Source organism: Anastrepha ludens, chromosome 6 (assembly GCF_028408465.1).
Source record: "Anastrepha ludens isolate Willacy chromosome 6, idAnaLude1.1, whole genome shotgun sequence".
Taxonomy (NCBI): Eukaryota; Metazoa; Arthropoda; class Insecta; order Diptera; family Tephritidae; genus Anastrepha; species Anastrepha ludens.
Genome location: NC_071502.1, coordinates 126,545,186 through 126,568,909, shown reverse-complemented (window position 1 = coordinate 126,568,909; position 23,724 = coordinate 126,545,186). Strand labels below are relative to the sequence as shown.

Genomic DNA, 23,724 nt, shown 5'->3' with positions numbered 1-23,724 from the left:
TATCATGCCCTATGTCCTCGATAGCCTCACGAATTCCATCTTTGAGGTCTTGAGTCGACCCTGGGCTGTTCTCTTTTACGTGGTCCCTAAGAAAAAAGTCACAAAGTGTTAAATCACAAGATCTCAGTGGCCAATTGTGATCACCTCTTCGAGAGGTACCATGGTCCGAAAACTTTTCCCGTAAAAGATCAATCGTTTCGTTGCTTGTGTGGCACGTAGCCCCGTCTTGTTGAAAATAAACGTTGTCCAGATGAAAACCATCCAATTCCGGCCATAAAAGATCGTTAATCATCTCTCCTGTTTAACACCTAACACCTGTTATTGGAAAACCCTATATTTAACATCTACCAGTTTTCTTCAGTGCGTTAATCGACTCAATGTTAAAAGAAGGTGGGTCTATGTGTTTATATTTAAATTATATGTTATAACGTAAAAACTTACTTAATCCTGCAAAAATATAAAAAAAATTTTAAACGACAGCTAAATTTGCTCATATAAATGCGCATTCTTTGCATTGCCTTGCCATGCCATTTTATTAATAACATTATTTTTATATGTAGATATGTATTTGCAATAACATAAAATGCTTTTTTCTGAATATTTTTGATTTTGAGTTGTGCCGATTTTGCAGAGGATGTGCAATATGTAGGCAATGTAGGAAAATGTACTTTTTAAGTTCCTAAAAACCATCTCGAACTGGCATACCTATGTTCATGTGTAAGTATTGTACATTTGTATGTATTTTACTACATATTAAGATATACATCCATATGTACATACATATTGTGTCTACATTTATTTTTAGTGTAGCTAGCATCTTGCATAATGCATATTAGGTAAACACACAAACATGTGCAGAATTAAATATCCCAGTTGGCCACAAGAAAACCTCAACCTTTGGGTAAATGCCCATAATACAAATAAAGTTGTTGTCAAATAAAAATTTTTATATTCTATATTTTCAATGTCCGTTAACAGTGTTTTCAACGATGAGAAAATTATTGGTGGAAATGAGTTCCAAGCTGATTTGGTGGACTGGGAAATAACACAATGAAATATGTATGCACATATATGTATGTATACATAAATAATAAGTACAATTGCTGTTATGCACATATATTTCTGTGTAATTTGTACATTCGGGCACTAATGATTATATTTGTATGCCCACATTTTTACATGAGTACTAAAATATCTTCATATGTATTTTTTAATGTGAATATAGTATGTACATATGCATGTACTGTGAAACTATATACATTTGTCTTGTTTAAGTTGAAAAAGTTAAAGTCAAGCTTTTTTATATTCACTTTTAGTTGTAACGTTAATTGTCAAAGTTAACTCGGTAAGAATGGGTTGGTTTTCGGTTTCTAGTTTTCTTGCTTTTTTGGAGTTAGTAAGTAAATGGAATTTTTTTGAATTTTATACATTTTAATTGAAAGGCATGTCTTCATTTAAGTGTACAAAAATTTAATGCACTTTATTCAAAATAAATTTTCGTGTCAAAAAGAACTGTGCAATTTTGGTACACATGTATGTCGTTGATAATAAATGTGGTGCTACTTATTTCCTACTTAAACAATATTTTCCTTTTCTTATATTCCTGTATAGATAAAGTGCATATATGTAGAAGTTTATTTTGATATATAAAAGAAACCAACTTCGCAAAGTTGAAAAATGTATTTCCTTCAAATGCATTTATCTATGTATGGATGAATATTCATACGTAAATTTATTTTGAATCATATAAGTATTATATAAACGTTCATAACTAATATTGTTAAAATGGCAATGAATTGCTCAAAAACCTAATTTAATCCTCGTATACATGTATGCAATAAACCCCTAATTGTTGCACTCTATATAAAATAAAAAAACCTAATAATTCTACTAATGCACTTACATACATATGTATTCATTTTGGCCGAAAGTTTATTGCCACCCGCATATATGTAAGTATATGCTTTTGTATGCACACGCGTACATACATATTTCCCAGTTCAATATGCATATGTTCTATTCTCTTTTATTTTTATTTAAGGCAGTATCTTTCGCTGCTTTAATCACCAAAAAGCTCACAGATAACCAAGGCGAGCAAGTTTACAAAAGAAACCAAAAATTATCAAGTGAATGGAGCTTACTTAATAACTTAAATTGGTCCCAGGCTGGAAACGATTTTAGCATGCTCACTTATGGTGGATATACGTTAATAGCCGGGGCTTTTTTGCTTTCAAGGTAATGCCGTCAACTTCGTATTTAATTATTTGACTATTACTCCGTAATGCATTTATTTTCGATAACATACTTGTAAAATACAGTGAAACTTTTCTAACTGAACAATACTCCATAAATCCAATATTTGTAGTAAAACATAAAATATTTTCTACGGATATGGATGTGCAACCATATGCACAGAAGTTAATAGTATATAATATACTATACTATATCTATATGCTACCTTTATTTACTTTTTTTCTTTCAAAATAAATGCATACAATGAACCATATTGAATTATTTTCAGATTGAATGGCAATAAATATGGGACGTGTGAGAAAATACTATTAATTTGTGGATTAATATTTTTCTTTACTGAAGGTAATTCTGGATCTTATATACCTGAGACCAAGAAGTTTATACTTTTATGAACACATAATTCGGGCATACTCATACTTTAAAAATTTTAGCTTATCAAATATATCATGTACCCGCTTGACTTCCGCATTAATAGTTATTAATTACCTATATCTTCACTTGTTCTACAAATTCGGAAAATGAATCAAGAATCATTCTAAAATTTTGAACACGATTTTTAAAATTGCTTTTTTTTTCTTCATATTAAAAAAAAAAAAATATTTCAGCGGGCTTAGTATTTGGAACATTGGAGTACATACCAATAGATATTCAATCAAACGCTCTAATTCTCGGAACCCTATCGGCGGCAGGAGCGATTTTATTCTTCATTGATATTTGTTATACAACTTCTTTAACACAAAGTGTATCAAAGGTAGTGCAAACTGAAATTCAGTATTCGTTCTTGAAAGACGAACCAAGTGTTCTACACAAGTCATCCATTCATTCATTGCCACTGGTTCCTGCAAGCGTTCAAATATATCCCACTGATGACCGGGTATATTTACAACCACAATCAGAGAAAACTAAAGGATGTTGGGAAAAAAAAAATTCTATGCGAAAGTATTTAAAAACACGTGTACTTCAAACTGATGTCTAATTTAAAACGAAATATAAATAGTTGCTTTCCTCTACATATAAGATAAACAAACGCACTTGCTTATATGATTTTTTTTTTCAATAAATAATAGATGATAGAATATTTCTCTAATAAGTTGTAAAAATTAATAAAATAAAGCAAAATTACTAGTAATCCGTAAGGCTTAGTGGAAATAAAATTATGAAATATTTTAATCGCTCAATATTTAAAACTTAATAGCTGAATATTTACAGCAGCTCATTATAAGATACATATGTGTATACATCAACACGCGTACGCACTTAAAGCAACTTACTTTGTAAGTAACTTTTACCATCACTGTTTGAATATTATCAGCAAATTATTTTATTTATATAAGAATCAAAAATCACCCCACTGTAATAATGAGAATATAGAAAAGCATTTACATTTTTTTGTGATAAATATCATATATGAAATGAGATTGTTTAGAAAATTTTACGTGCCAAAAGTATTTTCCCGGGTGATAGAGAGTCTGTCTATTTGGGAATTTTGCCAAAATCAAAGATTTTTGTAATTTGGAAAGGCACTCTCATCAGGCATTTGTTCTCATTTTATTCAGTCGCCGTCGATCGTTTCAAAAGCGCGATCTTTCCTTAGCTCTTATTTTCGGCTGGGCTAAACATTGTTTCGCAATAAGAAAATTTTAAAATTTTAAGTATTGACGCCGAGTTAAAAATTGGTGTAAGTTTTTAAAATCCACAATAATTTATTGAAAATTCTATGTGGAATTTAGTCGAAATAAACACACAATTCCTAAAGAATATTTTTTTAGTGATATCTGTAATCAAACATCATTTTCGATCTAAAAACTACTCGAAATAATAAAGAAATGCTTGTTTCGAGGTGGATGAAAATCCGTTTTTTGTGAGTTTATAAAAAAGTGTAAAGTGTAATATATTTTATATTGACTCATTGAATCTCATAACATCGCATCATATGCATAATGAAAATCTCTCGGAAGATTTAAAATTTTAACATAATATTCTAAAACCGAATGATATCAACAAAAGCTTTTCGTAATGATATATGACAAGGAAAGATGAATTTCTACAGCTATTATAAAATGAATTATTTTTAGAATACTAAGCACAGAACAAAATTGGAGCAGACCATGTGACAGTCTCCTGGGCAACAGTGATAATGTGTATGGATACTCACACATATCATACCCGTGCACACATTATAATTCTACTCTCATCTCATCATATTAGCTAAGTCACCTATGGAGTTTGCGCACAATTCTAACTCTGGAAATGCCATACTCATGTCTTTAGAAATATTATAATTTAGACTAAACAGTGGGTAAAACATCTTATGTATGCCTAGGTATGTTTCGAGATGTATATGTACATATATACATATACGTATATGCTCATACGTAATTATCTGCTAATAATAATCAGGGTTGGCGCAGTATCTGCTCAATCGTACGTATTTATTGTTATAATATATCTAACGAAACATTTATCTATAATCAAACCAACAATTTCGAATGATTTATGTATCGGATAGTTAATATGCACCTGCCATATTTAACCTAACATATTTGTGACCAAATTTGTAATAATCTACCAAATTCATACACAAACATATATATGTATTTAGAGTATATAAACGACTACAGATATGTATTATTCATACAGATGCATATGTATAAGTTATAAGGTTGGGGTAAATGTAGGTATTTTAAAATAGAATCGCGTTTAAGGGTTGTGTTTGCATTTATTAAACTTCTAGGATATTTAAAATTTCCTGAAAATATTTTTTCTCATCAATTTTTAAGACTCTGTGTTTCACAAAATCTAAAATCTTAACTTTTTCCTAAGTATTAAGTACACTCTGTTTTTAAGTCGAACTTTAATAAAATCAATGTTACAAAATTACTTCGCATTTATAAATTGTTATAATCGCTCTGGTGTATATATTTACATAAATGAGTTTTGCAAGTTTTTCGACAAAAAATCATAATAGCTTATTGTAAAACCACTACATTTTTCTGAGTGTTTCGAATTTTATTTTAACAGTTGGCAATTCTTTAAATGACAGGTGTCAGGCCATGCTTCCTCAATATCATGAAAGACAATGGTACATCGTCGCGTTCTAGAGTAAAATTCGCCATCGCATTTGTCTTTTGTTATAGTTTCTCTCAATTGCTAAAATAAGACGCATTAAAACGATTTGCTTAAAAATAAGCATTTAATAGTGTTAGGTAAATGTGTATAAATAAAAGTTTTATCTGTGACCTGCTCGGAAATTTGTCACATAAGGAAAGTGCATCTGATTACCTGTTCTAACCAAGTAAATGCACTTTGGATATATTTTAGATAAGTATGTAAGTATAGTATAGCGTTTCCATCCAACATTCATAATTTAGTTTATTATTAGAAGCACTAAACTGTTCTGCGATATTTACTATTGGACAGAAATTTAGCGCACCTTTTTGATTCATATTATATATATACTTAAGTATTGACATATATGCCAGCACAAAGTAGATTTTCCCGAACCAGGACTGATAGTGATAACACTCGTTTCTTATATTCTTAAACATTTTTACAATTGGCAAAACCCATAAAAGTGCACATGAAGAAACTAAATCACACTCCTCTCAAGGATTAGTCTGTTGCACATGCAAACAAAAAATGGAGCAGTAAAAAGTCCACGTCATTCAACTCAGAGTTATCAAATTATCGGTTAAATTTTTTTTTTTTTTTTTTTAAATAACTTTGTTCTTCCAGTGTTGTCAAATTTTCAGTATATAGTTATAACCACTTAAACAACTATCGATATACTAATTTTATAACGCACCAACGGCATCGTTGAATACTTAATTCATTTAAACGTTCAACATATTCAAACAGCTAAATGTACTTTTAACAACACTATTAGACAACAGTTTTAGACCGAGCGTCGTGTAATAGCCACAACAACGTTTTTCAATATTATTAATACTTGAATAGATAATTTTAATTTAAAACAAGCTTTTATTCCTTTTCTTTTTCAGATTTCCTGAGCGTCGAGTATTTAGTAACAATGGAAGACGGCCACGCTAAAACCGTCGAACAGGCCTTAAACTTTTTTGGCACAGACCCGGAACGTGGACTAACATTGGAACAAGTTAAATCCAATCAAAAGAAATATGGTCCTAACGGTACAAAATTTTGTTACTTAGTACCTATGTACATAGCTAAACTCTTGTTTTTTTTTTCATTCTTTCCTTACTAGAACTGCCGACGGAAGAAGGTATTAGAACTAGATATACCATATTTTAATTTATTAACAAAAAAAGATATGTTTTTACAGGAAAAACTATTTGGCAGCTTGTTTTAGAGCAATTCGATGATCTTCTTGTGAAAATTCTGTTATTGGCCGCTATCATTTCTTTTGTAAGTTCAATTTTGCACTTAAGAATTTAGCTATTATTAAGTGTTGATAGCAGATTTCCAGCATTTAAGAAATTCGCAGTGTACTTAGAATATTAAAAAATTTGCTTTATTAGTTTACAAGTTTTTTTATTAGCATATATATATAGGGTTTTTCAGTAAGAGCGCTTCAACTTTTGAACTTTTTTGAATAAAACACAAACGGTTTGACTTTTTTAACTAACTTTTTTATTATCGAGTTTGAACATATACATTTAAGTATGAAATTCGATTTCTTTTGCATGACCACCGCGTGCACGTTTTACGAAGTCCAATCGTTGAACCCAATTTTCGACCACTCTTTTGCATAAATCGGCCGAAATTCCAGCAATTTCGCGTTCAATATTGGCTCTGAGCTCACAAATCGTCGCCGGCTTGTTACTGTAGACCAATGACTTCACATAACCCCAAAACGGGACGGCTTGTTAAATGGACCGTAAAATGGCCGTAATGCTCTTAAAGTAGCAGCTACAGAACGATTATTTTCATAAAAAATTTGCACGATTTGCAATCGTTGCTTAAGTGTGTAGCGTTCCATGATGAAATGTATACTAATGAAGTTCACAAATGACAAGCGAAAAATAAAAAATATTGCGTCGTTCGCTCTCCCTATCGGAAAAAATTTGAAGCGCACCTATTGAATAACCCTATACTTTAAAACAAATTTTATAATTTCAATAATTTGATTGCACCGTACATTTTGAATTCTTGTCTTTCAGGTCTTAGCTTTATTTGAAGAGCACGAAGATACATTCACAGCATTTGTAGAACCTTTAGTTATTCTTTTAATTTTGATAGCAAATGCCGTTGTAGGTGTATGGCAAGAACGAAATGCTGAGTCTGCTATTGAAGCCCTTAAAGAATATGAGCCTGAAATGGGTAAAGTGGTCCGTCAGGATAAGTCTGGAATTCAGAAAATTAGAGCAAAGGAAATTGTTCCTGGAGACATTGTCGAGGTATCAGTAGGAGATAAAATTCCTGCTGATATTAGATTAACACACATCTACTCGACTACCCTACGAATCGATCAATCAATTCTGACTGGTGAATCAATATCGGTCATTAAACATACCGATCCTATTCCCGATCCACGTGCCGTTAACCAAGATAAAAAGAATATCTTGTTTTCGGGTACAAATGTGGCTGCTGGAAAAGCTCGTGGCGTCGTCATTGGTACGGGTTTGAATACAGCGATTGGAAAAATTCGCACAGAAATGTCAGAAACGGAAGAAATCAAGACTCCATTACAACAAAAACTAGATGAATTTGGTGAGCAGCTCTCAAAGGTGATTTCGATCATTTGTGTTGCTGTGTGGGCTATCAATATTGGTCACTTCAATGATCCCGCTCATGGTGGTTCGTGGATAAAAGGTGCTATCTATTATTTCAAAATCGCTGTTGCTTTGGCTGTTGCAGCCATTCCAGAAGGTTTGCCAGCTGTAATTACAACATGTTTGGCATTGGGTACTCGTCGTATGGCAAAGAAAAATGCTATCGTGCGATCATTACCATCTGTAGAAACATTAGGTTGCACATCGGTGATTTGCTCAGATAAAACTGGTACTTTAACCACAAATCAAATGTCTGTTTCAAGAATGTTCATTTTTGATAAGGTCGAAGGCAGTGATAGCAGCTTCCTCGAGTTTGAGCTGACAGGATCCACTTACGAACCTTTGGGTGAACTCTTTTTGGGTGGCCAACGAGTAAAAGCCTCGGAATATGAGGCACTTCAAGAACTCGCTACTATTTGTATTATGTGTAATGATTCCGCAATTGATTACAATGAGTTCAAACAATGCTTTGAAAAGGTAGGTGAAGCGACAGAAACAGCTTTAATTGTACTTGCGGAAAAACTGAATCCCTTCAGTGTAAATAAAAGTGGACTAGATCGTCGTTCAGCCGCTATTATTGTGCGGCAAGAAATCGAAACTAAATGGAAAAAAGAATTCACTCTTGAATTTTCGCGAGATCGTAAATCAATGTCTTCGTACTGTACACCCTTGAAAGCATCGCGCTTGGGGACAGGTCCTAAGTTATTTGTTAAAGGTGCTCCAGAAGGCGTTTTGGACCGTTGTACGCATGCACGTGTTGGAACAAGTAAAGTTCCACTAACTTCTGCTCTCAAGAGCAAAATTTTGGCTCTAACTGGACAGTATGGTACTGGGCGAGATACTTTGCGCTGTCTGGCTTTAGCTGTTGCTGATAGCCCTATGCGCCCAGATGAAATGGACTTGGGCGATTCAACAAAATTCTATCAATATGAAATTAATTTAACATTTGTTGGTGTTGTTGGCATGTTAGATCCACCACGTAAAGAAGTTTTCGATTCTATTGTCCGTTGCCGAGCAGCTGGAATCCGTGTTATTGTTATAACTGGCGATAATAAGGCCACTGCTGAAGCCATTTGCCGTCGTATTGGAGTTTTTGGGGAAGACGAAGACACAACTGGAAAATCATACTCCGGTCGTGAATTTGATGACCTTTCACCCGCTGAACAAAAAGCAGCATGCGCCCGATCTAGGTTATTTTCACGTGTAGAACCGCAGCATAAATCGAAAATTGTTGAATATCTACAAAGTATGAATGAAATTTCTGCTATGACAGGTGATGGTGTCAATGATGCACCAGCTCTTAAGAAAGCTGAAATCGGTATTGCAATGGGTTCAGGCACTGCTGTAGCCAAATCAGCTGCCGAGATGGTGCTCGCTGACGATAACTTCTCTTCCATTGTATCTGCAGTTGAAGAAGGCCGTGCAATCTATAATAATATGAAACAGTTTATTCGTTACCTTATTTCGTCGAACATTGGCGAAGTAGTCTCTATCTTCTTAACTGCTGCTTTGGGATTACCAGAAGCTCTGATTCCTGTACAATTGTTATGGGTTAACTTGGTAAATATTACTAAATGCATTTTATTTTTAAATTGCAAATTACACTTAACTCTTGTATATTTACAGGTTACAGATGGTCTTCCAGCAACTGCTCTTGGATTCAACCCACCTGACTTGGATATCATGGAGAAACCCCCACGCAAAGCTGACGAAGGTCTTATTTCAGGCTGGCTATTCTTCCGGTAAATATATATGTATATATAGTTATGTCAATTTAGTTGAAAATGAAGTTCTTAAACAATAATATAATTCTATATATATTATACATTTAGATACATGGCTATTGGTGGCTATGTGGGAGCTGCAACAGTCGGCGCTGCTGCTTGGTGGTTTATATTTGCGGAAACAGGTCCTCATCTAACCTATTGGCAGCTAACTCACCATTTGTCATGTATTGGCCCAGGGGATGACTTCAAAGGTGTCGACTGCAAAATATTCAGTGACCCTCACGCAATGACTATGGCTCTATCCGTACTTGTAACAATTGAAATGTTAAACGCAATGAACAGGTAAATAAAAAAACACTTGTTTGTAAATTATTTACAACGCTCTTTTACAGTTTGTCTGAAAATCAGTCGCTCATTACTATGCCCCCATGGTGCAATATGTGGCTAATTGGTTCTATGGCTCTTTCGTTTACGCTTCATTTTGTTATTCTTTATGTGGAAGTCCTTTCTGTAAGTACAATACATTGACTAGCTAGTTAGAAAACTTATTCAGTAAATTAATGAAGAAATATAATAACTGTTTAATTGTAGACCGTTTTCCAAGTGACTCCACTGTCTGGAGAGGAGTGGCTGACTGTGATGAAATTCTCAATTCCTGTAGTTTTATTAGATGAAACACTGAAATTCGTTGCTAGAAAAATTACTGACGGTGAGAGCCCCATTCTAAAAATGCATGGGATTGTTTTAATGTGGGCCGTTTTCTTTGGCCTTTTGTATGCAATGACGCTTTAAATAGTTTATTCAAAAAAACTTATATACATACACATTTCTAGAAAAATTAGTTAAAACAACTATTTAATTATCTATACTAATTTTCCGTATGACAGATTTAAATTTTAATATTTTAGCATTACGCTACTGAAACTAATTTAAGAGCTTGGAGAATGTTATTTTTAAATATTTTAGGTTAATTAAAAAAATAACAGTATAGTAATGCCTTCAATGTTTACATGAACTAATTCTTTAAGTTCGTTAGGTAAAATACTCCAACTCAATTACAAATTATAGGATATATGACCATTACCAATATCTTCCTGCTTAGATAAACTACCTTAAAGCATAACAGTCAGAAAAAATTATTTTTATGCTTGCTTTACAATTAATATGTAAATAAAAGTCATCATTAAAATTTTCGAAATTTCATTTAATAAAGGCATTACTGAATCTCCATATGTAAATTTTAATTCGATAAGGTATGAAAGTACAAAATATTTAAATTTTCCGGTTGATATTGTGTACTTTGCATTTTAATAGTCTGAAAGTCATACAAAATTATTGATTTGAATCGCATGATTTTGCGATAATTTATTATTAAGGGATTTTTTATTGAAGTGGATTTAATTACAATATTTGAGAAGATCGTTCCCAAGGTTCATCAAAATTTCTACCGATTAAATAGCAATGTACTTATACTAATAAAATTGTGTTTCAATTTTAGCAATTTGAATGATATTTTTCGTAGACTCAACTTGTTGCATTGAAATATATCGCTGTTAAAAAGCCTGAAGCGAATTGTTTCAAATGTCGTGGTAGTTATCATTATCGGGTCATCGGCGCAACCGGCAACTACTGCCGTCTGCACTCATGAGCATCATTGCATGTTAATAAAGAGAATCCCCCCAATAAAGACCTAAATCCGATGGCATTAAAGTACCGATTAAGTTAACGGGTTTATGTTAGGGTGTACGGATCCCACTGATTTGATTGTAAACACAAGCCACTAAATTATTACTACAAAACCACGGATTATCTAGCTTTTATTGAGTTTGCTGATGTTTTTTTACATCTTAAGGCACATACTTGTCAGCAGGTGGTATTTTCCACATGCTTTTGAAAAAGGAAAAGTTCTCTAAATCTACTGATTGATTTATTCAAAGAAAATAAAAACAGGAGTAGTACCTCACAATTACTAATATCCATTAACGAATACATCGATTTATTGTGCATGTGTGATATTATGACTAAGTAATTTTTGAATTGCTGTTGCGCGGTTATACTCGTACGAAATATACCAAATTAAATTTTAACTCAAAGCAATATTTTTTATAAAGTATGAATTTAATACTCAAAAGCTTCTGACGTGTGTTTTATAATTGTCACGTCAATGCTTATACATTTCAAGGTGTTATTTCAAGAAGCTCTAACTTTCTGCTGCTTAGCATAACAATTTTGCGCCAAAAATTTATAACCCCTAGCTTGCACACATGCATACATACATATGCATCTCATAATTCGCAAAATAATATCCGCTTTTATTGTTTGAACATTTGACAACGTCTCAAGTGCCTTGATTTTTCATAATGAAAAATCTATTTGCGTGCCATATGTATGTATATACGCAATTGCTGGTTGCCCAAAAGTTATATACACATTTTTATTCACATATACCTACATACATTATTTCAAATTTCCGTTTTCATACAGTCAACCCCACGTTCCACTAAAAAATAATTGAGTCTGCTGTTTAATACTTCAAATAAGAATAATGACAAATTCCTATGTGATGAAATCTGCCTTACCGGTCCTACAACAATCTTAGATGAAAGGCTTAATCCACGACCTATAATTCCTGGCCATATTACGAGATGCTTGTCCTATGGTTGTAACAAATATCCCTTTGCATTAAATATTGATTTGTAAACATCAATTAATTGTATCATGTAAGATGCCACGCTTTCAACGACACCCAAATATCAAATACCCAAAAATTACACTGAAGTTTACACTTATACTTTTAAGATCTATTTGCAGCTTCCCTATTTACGAAACCTGCCGATGGCTTTAAATAATGTTACCTAGTTTTTTTTTTCTAATGTGGAGACTTATATGCAATGCATATATAATTCACATATTAATGTGCGGTGCTGCATAAATATATTAATCTGTGCATAATAATTAATTCTAGTTCCTGAAGCCGTTATCGTTAAATGGTAAGCATTAGATGACCAAGGCTCTCAAATCCACTCAAAAAATACACATTTAAAAAGCGGGATGTTACGCACATTAGTCTACAAGTTGATATTAATAATTGCAATATCCTTAAGGTATGAAAATTTGAAAGGATTTGTTTAAAATTTTGCAATGTGATTCATGTGGATTGTGAAATAAAATAAATATAACAAATAATTGCATTGGTTGAATTTTTATTTCATTGGAAGATTACACCTAAACCGACTAGATTAAAATTTCATATTTAAATAGTTACAGAACCAAAAAATAACCTAATGAACAAAAATCGAAAGAACTTGAAAATCTTCTAGATTTAGACACCTCTAATTTACGTAAGAAACAATTGGCAAGCAGAATGACTTGCGTATGACAAAAACACAAATAACGTACATATTTTGAAGTTGTTTTTATAGTCCAAAAAAGTTAGTTTCTAGCATTGAATGTTTTTTTGTCGTTTTTTATGCAAAATCTAACCATAAGAATTTCTCTAGACAGTTATTAAATTTTTGTAGATACAACTTAGTAATATTATAAAACAAATAAATTATATTTATTTGGATAATTTGTTTTACTCACACTGAACAGCATCATATTACCTTGAGAAACAATTTAAGATATGGTTTAACACGATTCTTTTGTGTATACGCAGTTATATTGTAATAAGAAATATGTTATCCATGCAAAAAAAAAAAACAATTCAATTATCCCAATAGACTTTGTCAATTTATTAACATTGTTTTAGAGCATACTTCACACAAATAACTAATAGCGCTTTCTGTTCCCGAAAAAATTGTCGCCTCATTGCGAAAATATTGTCAAATGAAAATAGAACAAGAAAGATTTAACAAATGAACGATTGACTGTCATTTTCTTGTAACAAAGTTGTCGCACATTATTTTGATGAATTTTTGTGAACAGATATCCGAAAACCAGCTAAACAACGCGCACTCTCGCTTATCGCTTATCGTAGATGGTAGAAAATGCCAATATTCGCCTGATCAGAGTACAACACTTTGAGAAAAGAAAATGAAAACTTGACAGCACCGGCGTCGGGCAGAATAAATGTGAAATTATTGCGAGAAAAGAAAACACATTAGTTTATAAAAAATTGTCTACTTATACTCAACTGTAGTAAACAAAATATTTACATTATATATTTATATACATGCAAATCAATGATATAATTATTGCTTTTTATGCTTCTGCATTTGTATATGCTCAGTAATTCGTGGAACTACTTCTGTAAAAACGATTGTCCCGAAAAAAACTAGTCCTGTCCCAATCCAGTGATAAATAGTAAACGGATTTTTAAAGTATACTATAGAAAATAGTAAGGATACAAATTTTCTTAAAGTTACCACAAGTGTAACTGTTAACGAAGCACACTCAGTTGTCAAGACATACACCGAGCTAATACAAAGATACTGCGTAATAATATTACAAATTAAATAAAACATCATTTGAGGAATTTGAAGTTTCAACCCAATTAATGAAATTACTGGTAAAGTCATTGGTTCACTTGCAATTGCTATGCTCAAGTGCTCCCATATATTTTTATATATCAAGAAAAAACCGGGTAACGGGATCAGATGCTGAAAATTGAAAGAAAAAAAAAAAGTTTTTATGTGTTTGAAACCTCGCTCCTTTAAGTTAACTTTTTTGAACAATTTTTACCGTGTATAAAAGTGCCTCTTCCGGATGTTTTCCAAATCTTTTGTAAAGAGTTTCCTGGCAAATGCCCATATAAGCCGATATAAAAAGAGCTATAGAAAGTAGACCAATGCCAATAATCCATATGAAGAAATCCGAATATGCGGCAGTTCCGCTGTCTATTGGCGAAAACGCGGAGGCATTTTTCTGTGCAAATGGGAAAAGTTTCAAATAAGAAAAAGAATATAACAAAAGGCCAGAATTATTTCAATAATAATATTTCAACTCCATGATTTAATAAATATTATTATTATTTTGCCATTTATACTAAAATAGACAATGAGATAGCACTTCAGTCGAATGGTAGTTACAATCCCATTCAGCTATGGCGGTCATCAAGTAATATTTATTTTATGTTACCTTAAAATTTATAGTGGCATTTACTATATAAGGATTTTAATACAAATACGAATTCTACTTACCACATTACTTCCCGATATAATTGTACATAATATAATCCCGGCTGTTATCATAAAAACTGATAAATATTTGGAGAAAATATATCTCTTTTTCAAAATAAGAATGCCCATTATCATATTAGCAATAAGAGATCCCTATTAATAGAAGTATTAAGATATATGAGAATTCAATGTAATTTATTTTCAACTCACCGCTCTAAATATCATGTGTAAAGGCATTGGTATGTTGAAATCAAACGCGAAGTTATTGACTACGCTTGTCACAAAAAACATAACTACTAAGAGCGTATAATTACGCAGTGGTATTTTCGGCTTCAAATTACGAGACGCAATTGTATGCACCAGCCCTTCAATAGCAATAAAAAGAAACTGTGAAAACGTTATCAGATTCCCAGATCCAGGGTCCTCTCTAAAATATAAATATTGAGTATATATAAGTAAATTTATTATTGAACGAAATCATTAAGCACATTTCGCGACTCTCGCCGATCAAAAACTACTCTGTCGTACCAAGCAATAAATCACTCCGTATTTTCGTAGAGCATGTTTATTAATTAAAGAACACAAATTACAAAAATGTGATAATTGACAAGTAGGAGGCTTTTCTTTCAATGATCATATATTTGGAAGTAAAATATTTATTATGAACCAATTACTTTCTAGACTGGAGCTTAGTTAAAGTGACAACGGACTTTCAAAACTAAGACAAAGGTTTTGATAATTAAATTTACGTATTTGGAAGCCATTGAAATTAGAAGGCTCCAATCTAAATTCAATGGCTTCCAAATTTTTGTATCGCGTTTACGTTATTTGAAAATTTCCTTCGGTAATCCACGCTAACCAGCCCACTTTTTATATATTGGATTTAAATTTTCGTCCGTACTTTTGATTTTACAAGCTATGCCTCTCATTGTCTATGAGTTTGTGTGATTCCAAAAATTAACTGTCATCCCGTATTAAATTTTAATAAAATGAGCTCGGTTATGTGAAATTCAGTCCAAACCAAGTTTAACACTTCCTTGTCATCAATTCCTAGAGTTCCAAGTTGGCGCTTATGGTCATTATAAATATGTAGATTTGATTAAATGATGATCGGTTAAAGATCAATAATCATTAAAGTATATGTCACAATCAAGGCTAAGATTTTAATTATAATATTTTAAATGCTTAAAAACTCTATATGTGAATTACAAATCCCGAATGCAATATGATTCAGCGAGTAATTTGATTTTTATGAATAAAGCTAAAATATATATATATATATATATATATACATATATCTGGGCCCAAAAATTAGTTAAATTGGACTTCGAAGGCAAAGAATTGTGCGATATGTAGAAATTGAATTAGTTTATCGGGTTATTAAAATTCGAATTCTGCTCATGATCATAGTCAGAATGGAGCCTACCTAAATACTAACTTTTGTAAGAGCATTAACTTAGTAATTTACTCTATTTTCCCCATTTTTTCGTACTATACGCTTTTAAATAGCGCTAAACCATAACTTACTTTACGAGGTATTCCAAAAATATAACGTTACTACAGCATCCAACGAAGACGCATATGACTGCCGTAAATGCTTTGAAATTCATTTTCTGTCTAGGAATCTGGAAATATTTATAATACGATGAAACAAAATGGTATTATGAATCTTATAAAGAATTAAGCAATTATCTCTGAATGTATTTGTACCGTTTAGTTAAATGCAATAAAACCTTTGAAACTATGCTTCTATTCCAAAATCGTTTTGGTATCACGTTCGAAGTATTAAATATCTTTAAGGGAAAGTAAAAATGAAAGAGAACAAAATTGATTTAACCCTAGAGAACTAATGGTTGCCGTTTCGACGACTACCACTCTCATTTCCTCTTTGCTGAATAGTGTGATCGCGGTAAAACCTTAAGTAGGGTTGTGTTCTGAAAAGTGTTTTATTTTTAAATTCAGTTATCAAAAATAATATAAAGTTTAATGTTGTTGTTGTTGTGTCAGCATAAACATTCCCCATATATGGACGGGGAATGCTGCTGAAGTGAAAGTCCTTGGCCGGATATAAATCCGAGTCGTTCCGGTAACGTAAAACCGGTAAAGTAAAACGATGTTAGTTTACTTTTCCATTTGTAAAAATAAGGTTTCGATAACAGTTCGCCGAACATGAAATGAGATATTAAAATAGAAACAAGATTTTGATAATTGCGCAGGCAACATCTATGCGAGGGGAATTCCCCTACATCCTGATTATTCAGTCAAATACTTAACAGAATTAATAAAGTAAGCAAAATTCTCTGAAAATCGAAATATTTTTCCAACTAGCTCTGTTTACCGTACCTATGCCGTGGAATTAAGTATACACTTTTATTTTTGTATCGATACTCTTATTACGTAAAAACACATTTCTCAAATTCCTTTCTTCCTTACAACACTAAATTAAACAGTTTGTTCGTATTGCTTATTGCAAAAATGAAACGGTTAGGACTCCTTGCACTGCCCCCTCACTTGTTTTGAGAGAAATATTACGAATTTTCCAATGAAATTCACAGGAGATGTTGATTTCGTGCTTATTTTGCTAAAACTAGCACTAACACTATTCAGTTAATAATAGTTTTTAAGTTATTTGTTGATAAAATTTCTCTTTTACCTTCACCAAATTTTGATACAATAAGTGCACTTATCACATTTATTTTAATAATTATTCAAACTACATTAACATACACACACGTTTCTAACACTTTTTATTATATATACCATAAATTAACAATTTAAATTGCATTTATAACTTGCAAGCTCTTGACGCGCCAGCAAAATTAACAATAACTGAAAAGCAGGGCTGAATGGAGTGCTACCAGTATTAAGGGTTATTTTTTTGAAGTACGGCCGAAGGCCGCCTACGCAGAGACAAGTTTTACGCAAATTTTTTTAATTATTCTTTTTTATATATAGATATTTAATATAATATAATGTGTTCATAATATAATGCGGCGCTATTTTTTTTTTTAGTAAAATATATATATGTATAAATATATATCATAAATTCATAATATAGTGAAAATTTGAAATTAAAAATAGCGCGATTTTTTATTCCAAATTTTCGCCTGCGGTGCTATTTTTGTTTTTTAATAAAATATATATATATTAAATATTTATGACGTATTTTTGTTTAAAATAAAATATATGTATAAATATACATATATATATATCAAATATTAATATGTGGTATTTTTTCAAATACAACATATATATGTATGAAATATTAATAAATAACTTTGTTTTTGTTTGAATACAAATCTAAATACACCCACCAAATACAAATCTGTAAACTCAAAATGCATACGTTTGATTGTACTTTACTGAAAATCAAGCATTAATATATATATGTATATAAATATATATATATATCCATAAATATACCTATATACAGTGAAATTCCCCATTACGGACAGTCCTTATAACCGGACAGCTCCAATAACCGGACAAATTTTGGGCACACAGGTTTTTCATTCATTTTTTCATACAAATATCATCCTAATAAACGGACACTCTAATAACCGGACGCGGACAAGGTATTTCAAACCATTTTCATAAAAAAATTTCTCATAAACGGACAAAATTCAAAAATATCACAAGCAAGCTTTGTTGTTCATTATAAAAATGAAACAGGTGATTCCCCTTTTAACATGTATACACTCATTCAAGTCCTGTGTTTTAAATTAAGAGTAGTTTTCCATTCAGTTTGTTAAGTCAGTTGCATGCGAATGGTTGCGTTCAAAGGTTTTCTCCAAATGGATCAAAATGTTTTCACTGAGGACAACAATATAGAAGTTCAATTTGACCAACAAGATGATACTATGGACATAAGTGATTCAGAAGATGAATTTTCAGAAGAAATAAGTGAGCCTATAACATCATAGGATGAGGCTTTAAAACTTGTTGCGGGCTTGAAACAATATGCAAAAAATGACTATGTAGCTTTTCAGCACATTAAAAATATCGAGAGTCACTTTGAAAATGAACATTTTAAATTAAAGCAATCAAGCATTACCTAATTTTTTCAATCAAACTAGTATTGAAATGTAAAGACTTGTACAATGTATTGTACTTAATCGCTATATGTACATATACGTATTTATATGTAATACTAAAGTATGCAAATATTCTTTACTTCCAAAAATTTCTTAAATAAACTATGTACAATATAATTCATATGTGTGGTATATATTTTGTGACTTCATCCCTTATAAGCGGACATCTCCCATAGCCGGACAAAAACACTGCGACGGTGAGTGTCCGGTTATAAGGAATTTCACTGTATATATATATATATATATATATATATGAATAGACGTATATAATATAGAAATAATTTGTAAAATTTGGTATTTTTATTCATTTATTATCTTCTAAAATTGTTTATACGATGTCTGGCAGCACTTCGGCTTGTTGAAATAACCAAAATAGGAGGATTGTTGGTCAATTTTACAAATTTTGAAATCAAATAACTTAAAAACTATAAACGCCCTGAAGTGAGGTTTTCACTTTTAGAAAGTAGAATACCCCCTCTACCAATCCTCAAGGGGCAGTACATGCCGACTATCGATTTTACAACTATATATCTTAGCTTATGCTAAGATGTATGCGAAGCAAGCTGCATAAGATAACCCTTATAACTTTCGAAGGTTATATACAATCAGATTTGATGTAACAAAGACCACTACGTCTAAATCTAGTCCGGCCTGTTTCGCATATGTCCAAAATAAAGTCTGACTCAGGTAAAGATCTATGCAGTGAAACGAAAATGCTTAGAGTAATGAATTGTTTTTGATCTTTGGTCACCTTTGATGGTTTGGGTAGTTTCGAATTTAAAAAGTTAAGCAAAAGCGTAGAAAAGACACCGCTTTGCCCATTTGCCCGCATTGTCTTTGACAGACTGTGCCGGGAACTTTAAGCACGACCCTCTACAGGTGCTGAAAGTTGTTTTTAACATCAGTAACCAAACGTTCGGCGATTGCAAATTTATTTATTTCACTTTTATTATCAATCACCGGCCGCCCGCAATTGCTAACGTACTTATTTTACCTTTACCATGCTTCATACTAAAAAATAACTAGTTATCATATAATATAATATATGTAACTGCATACTAAAGGATGCGCCAAGAGGTTTAAGCACAAAAACAATTTCGCCACCACTTGCATGAATAAGCACAAATTAATCTCAAAAAAAATCAAATAACAATGTATTATCTTACAAACCTAATTTACCACACTACCTATAGCAAAATCACTTTGAAAATAAAATTGTTCTGAAATATACATAACATTGAAGCACTGTCATCTTATTTCTCTTAATTATTTTGTGTTGCCATATTTTAAAATTTCTTCAACATATTATAGTTTTTCACACTATGGTGGATTCATGTATAATTAACTATTATACCACCATTGTACAATATCACCACCACAAAGCTGATTGTATTCCAGTTGGTAAATGTAACTCAGTATTTCTTTCAAATACAATTACTGCCGATTTTACTAATTTTCAAAACATTACAGCTGAACTACTAGATATCTTAGCAACCTTAAATTAGAAGTTTCATTTTACTGTTATTTTCTAGTTTTTTGAAGTGAAAACTTCTTTAGAATCGTTGGGAGTGATTTGAGAAAAAGTGAAACGAAAAAAGCGACACTCTTGGCTACGAATATTACATATACACGTAGCGACGAACTAAATAACTTTTAGGCCAGCGCCGACAGCATGGCGCGATAGCCGAGCGGCTAGCAATGTGAGCTTCCGATCCAAAATCCTTGGTTCGAATCACAAGAAAAAATTTTTTTTTATACAGTTATTTTATTTTTTTATTTTATGATATGTTTATGAGGAGCTTTTTTTCATGGCAGAATACACTCGGTGTTTTGCCATTGCCTACTGAGGGGTGAGCGCTATTAGAAAAATAGTTTTCCTTAATTTTGGTGTTTTCACCGAGATTCGAACTGACGTTCTCTCTGTGAATTCTGAATAGTAGTCACGCACCAACCCATTCGGCTACGGCGTTTGTTTAATTTTACTAATGCAAAAATGAGGAAAAATATATGAATAAAGTTTGCTTACTGTTTACACATTTTCCAAAGGTGACGGAGAAAAAAAGTCGATTTTCAAACAAATACGAGTGCATATGTGTAATTGTGTTAGAGTTTCGGTCACGCCCCAGCAAAACCTGCGTGCATATGTGTTTGTAACATTCAAAAAAATGTAATTGTGTTAGAGTTTCGGTCACGCAGGTTTTGTGGGGACGCTCATAATAGCAACCGCGTGTGTATTTTTATATTCGTAAATATTTTAATTTTTAAATATTTACCGCAATTATGCCGAAAAATAATGCAGAAAAGTGTCGTGAATATCGACAGAAAAAAAAAATCAATAAATAGCATCACGGAATTCATTCACGAAAATTTAATAAAGTATACACCAGAAGTATCGCGGATACTTAGAAAAGATTACAATAAAGTTCCAATGATTTTAAGTGGCGATTTTAACGTAAATTTTGCATTGGACACAGCGGTTCCTTTAATTGACGTTCTCAATACACCATTAAATTTAAAAATGTGTAACAATCGCACTGAATCGACAACACGATCAAAAACAACCATTGACGCGGTATTTCAAAGACATGTTGACAACATCGAAACCAAAGCATTTGTATCATATTTTAGCTATCATAAGCCACTCGTATCATTTGTTGAAATTGAAAACATTGAGGATGAATAATAATAAAATGAAGAAAATAAAATATGAACTTTATAGCGATATTATAATGAACCTATAATTATCTTGCTCCTAATGCTGCTTTCGTCTTATTCTCTCTCAGTTTGTTTTACGGAAGGTTTCACTTCTATCGCGTCTAACCGTTAGACTGGTGTTTTTTTTTATTTATTTATATATGTACATACCACGACTTCAGGCACAGGAATTAGTTTTGTTTGGATGTGCACCTACATACACATAGAAAAATACGTTACGTTGTTCCGTAAATAGAAATAATATGGGCAAACTCGTTTTAGAGAAATCCATTAGAAGTAAAGTCATTAGATCTAATTTTAAAAAAAATGCCAACTTTAGTAAAAATATAGAGGAAAGTCCATCTCCAAGTTCAACTTTTTCAATCATACTGCTTTGATTATATTTCCCTCACATGTATTCTCGCAAAAACATTCAATATTATATCAACGTGTTAATACAACAAAAAAAATGGGGTTCGTCCGGCCACGATTTTTTTTTTTACATAATTCAATAGAATTTGTTCAACAATTCTGAATATCCGATTTTTCTTAAAATATATGTAATATTCGATAAATAGCGGTACTTTTTGTTTATGGTGACACGTTGGACTCACATTGACCGTTAGAACTTCTGTGCCACATGAGAACAACGTGTCACTACACATTCTTCTTTGCACTTTAAACCGTTTTGATCATGTTTTAGCTTGCAAGCTTTAGCGTTTATTTTGATTTCAAATTGTTTGGCTGAATAATTAGTTAGTGATTCTGTGTGCGTCGGTGAAAAAGTAAAAAAAAATTCGTCTTATGAAAAAAAACCAGAGCACACACTTGCGCTATGGCAAGAACTTATGTCCGATGAGGAAAATGAGAGGAGTGATACGTTTGCTAATAATGATACATCGGATGAATATCAACCAAGCTCAAGTGATTCCGACTGTAGTGAATATAGCGAACCACCTCCTCGTAAAAAAAGAGCAGAAGTAAATCCTGGGGATGAACCATCAACTTCAAGACGCGAAATGGACGCTATTGATCAAACGTTTTCGAGAGTTATTAAAAATTTGCAATTTTCCCGATTCCGAAGAAAATGAAGAAGTAAATTTATCTGAAAATATAGCAAACAGATCTCTCACAAACGAAAGGAGTACCTTTGACTGGTATCCTGCAGATGGAAACAAATTTAAAACTTTTTCTTTCACCGAAGAGTCTTCTGGCTTTCAAAGTAAGCTATACGATATTTACAATAAAGAGCCAGTGGACTTCTTCAAATTGTTTGTAAATAACGATACATTCAATATCTAAAATTGTTTGTGTTTAGGTACTGGAAACAAATCGCTATGCTTCTCAATGCACCCAGAAAGACTCTTTGCCGAATTCCCGTATTCAAAAATGGACACCAACTAATCGTAATGAAATTGAAAAACTTATCGGTATAATCATCTGGATGGGGTTGTGCCCATATCCTTCATTGCAATCATATTGGCAGAAAAAGTCGATTTATCAGAATTGCTTGCATAGCATAATGCCAAGAAATCGTTCTCAATTATTGCTGAAAATGCTGCATTTCAACAATAATGAGGATCTGACAGAAAATAGGTTACATAAGCTTTCACCATTAATAGAAAAACATATTATTCCATCTGAATATGTCTGTATCGATGAAACACTTGTACCCTTTCGCGTCGAGTAAAAAAATCCGTTAATTTTAATCACTTTTTGAATAGGCCATATGATGCCACATTAGTTTCGTACCCATAGGCCAAGCAGCATAAACAATGCAATGGCTCTAGTATGTCGTGAATACACTACTACTAATAGCCTCTATGAAGCAGCTGCATCAGCATAAACCAAAATCTCACACATTATACCGCGAGACCAAGTGTCACCACGAGGCCTGAAAGTCTCTTCGCACTGTGAGACCAACCTGGACTCACATGGCATTCAACGTGTTAAAAGGTATTTTTTACTTTCACATTAGATGTAACAGATATTTCACTTTACGATTGTATTGGTCTGTATTTTCCATTATATTCGACAGTTCCCATTCAATAAGAATTAACACAAAGCTGCCTTTGGAATTTTCAAG

General features: G+C 32.2%; 3 protein-coding genes across 10 annotated transcripts; 2 read left to right on the top strand and 1 right to left on the bottom strand.

The window, feature by feature from the left end:
* Nucleotides 1-300: 300 nt before the first annotated feature.
* Nucleotides 301-3,712, top strand: LOC128865741 (uncharacterized). Its single transcript, XM_054106055.1, has 4 exons — nucleotides 301-1,396; nucleotides 2,042-2,235; nucleotides 2,522-2,595; nucleotides 2,859-3,712. Exons 1-4 carry the CDS (start codon nucleotides 1,352-1,354, stop codon nucleotides 3,227-3,229), a joined length of 684 nt encoding a protein of 227 aa, XP_053962030.1. The 5' UTR covers nucleotides 301-1,351; the 3' UTR covers nucleotides 3,230-3,712.
* A 108-nt stretch (nucleotides 3,713-3,820) lies between these two features.
* LOC128865739 (calcium-transporting ATPase sarcoplasmic/endoplasmic reticulum type) lies at nucleotides 3,821-12,921 on the top strand. Of its 4 annotated transcripts, none has more exons than XM_054106047.1 (10): nucleotides 3,821-3,931; nucleotides 6,255-6,401; nucleotides 6,476-6,493; nucleotides 6,554-6,636; nucleotides 7,392-9,563; nucleotides 9,630-9,745; nucleotides 9,836-10,072; nucleotides 10,123-10,240; nucleotides 10,322-10,439; nucleotides 12,696-12,921. In XM_054106047.1, exons 2-10 carry the CDS (start codon nucleotides 6,284-6,286, stop codon nucleotides 12,722-12,724), a joined length of 3,009 nt encoding a protein of 1,002 aa, XP_053962022.1. In that variant the 5' UTR covers nucleotides 3,821-3,931; nucleotides 6,255-6,283; the 3' UTR covers nucleotides 12,725-12,921. The 4 variants fall into 4 exon arrangements, with proteins under 4 accessions (XP_053962022.1, XP_053962023.1, XP_053962019.1 ...); XM_054106048.1 differs by lacking the exon at nucleotides 12,696-12,921 and adding an exon at nucleotides 12,215-12,501; XM_054106044.1 differs by lacking the exon at nucleotides 12,696-12,921 and having other exon boundaries at nucleotides 10,322-10,960.
* Nucleotides 12,922-13,435: 514 nt separating this feature from the next.
* LOC128865740 (UDP-xylose and UDP-N-acetylglucosamine transporter) lies at nucleotides 13,436-20,232 on the bottom strand. 5 transcript variants are annotated; one of them, XM_054106054.1, is made up of 6 exons: nucleotides 20,132-20,232; nucleotides 16,378-16,475; nucleotides 15,061-15,277; nucleotides 14,872-15,003; nucleotides 14,414-14,596; nucleotides 13,436-14,331 (listed from the first exon to the last, which is right to left on the bottom strand). In XM_054106054.1, exons 2-6 carry the CDS (start codon nucleotides 16,458-16,460, stop codon nucleotides 13,924-13,926), a joined length of 1,023 nt encoding a protein of 340 aa, XP_053962029.1. In that variant the 5' UTR covers nucleotides 16,461-16,475; nucleotides 20,132-20,232; the 3' UTR covers nucleotides 13,436-13,923. The 5 variants fall into 5 exon arrangements, with proteins under 5 accessions (XP_053962029.1, XP_053962027.1, XP_053962025.1 ...); XM_054106052.1 differs by having other exon boundaries at nucleotides 20,115-20,223; XM_054106050.1 differs by lacking the exon at nucleotides 20,132-20,232 and adding an exon at nucleotides 20,004-20,072.
* Between the last annotated feature and the right edge of the window lie 3,492 nt (nucleotides 20,233-23,724).

What these genes read in the sequence shown, in the direction of transcription:
- LOC128865741 (XM_054106055.1), top strand. Translation starts at nt 1,352, where the DNA reads ATGGGTTGGTTTTCGGTTTCTAGTTTTCTTGCTTTTTTGGAGTTA. An exon ending in TTCTTGCTTTTTTGGAGTTA is followed by an intron (nt 1,397 to 2,041) that starts GTAAGTAAATGG and finishes TTTTTATTTAAG; the next exon opens with GCAGTATCTTTCGCTGCTTT. An exon ending in GGGGCTTTTTTGCTTTCAAG is followed by an intron (nt 2,236 to 2,521) that starts GTAATGCCGTCA and finishes AATTATTTTCAG; the next exon opens with ATTGAATGGCAATAAATATG.
- LOC128865739 (XM_054106044.1), top strand. Translation starts at nt 6,284, where the DNA reads ATGGAAGACGGCCACGCTAAAACCGTCGAACAGGCCTTAAACTTTTTT. An exon ending in AATTGTTATGGGTTAACTTG is followed by an intron (nt 9,564 to 9,629) that starts GTAAATATTACT and finishes GTATATTTACAG; the next exon opens with GTTACAGATGGTCTTCCAGC. An exon ending in TTTATGTGGAAGTCCTTTCT is followed by an intron (nt 10,241 to 10,321) that starts GTAAGTACAATA and finishes GTTTAATTGTAG; the next exon opens with ACCGTTTTCCAAGTGACTCC.
- LOC128865740 (XM_054106049.1), bottom strand. Translation starts at nt 19,776, where the DNA reads ATGCGGGCAAATGGGCAAAGCGGTGTCTTTTCTACGCTTTTGCTTAAC. An exon ending in TTATATCGGGAAGTAATGTG is followed by an intron (nt 14,597 to 14,871) that starts GTAAGTAGAATT and finishes CCATTTGCACAG; the next exon opens with AAAAATGCCTCCGCGTTTTC. An exon ending in AAGAGGCACTTTTATACACG is followed by an intron (nt 14,332 to 14,413) that starts GTAAAAATTGTT and finishes TTCAATTTTCAG; the next exon opens with CATCTGATCCCGTTACCCGG.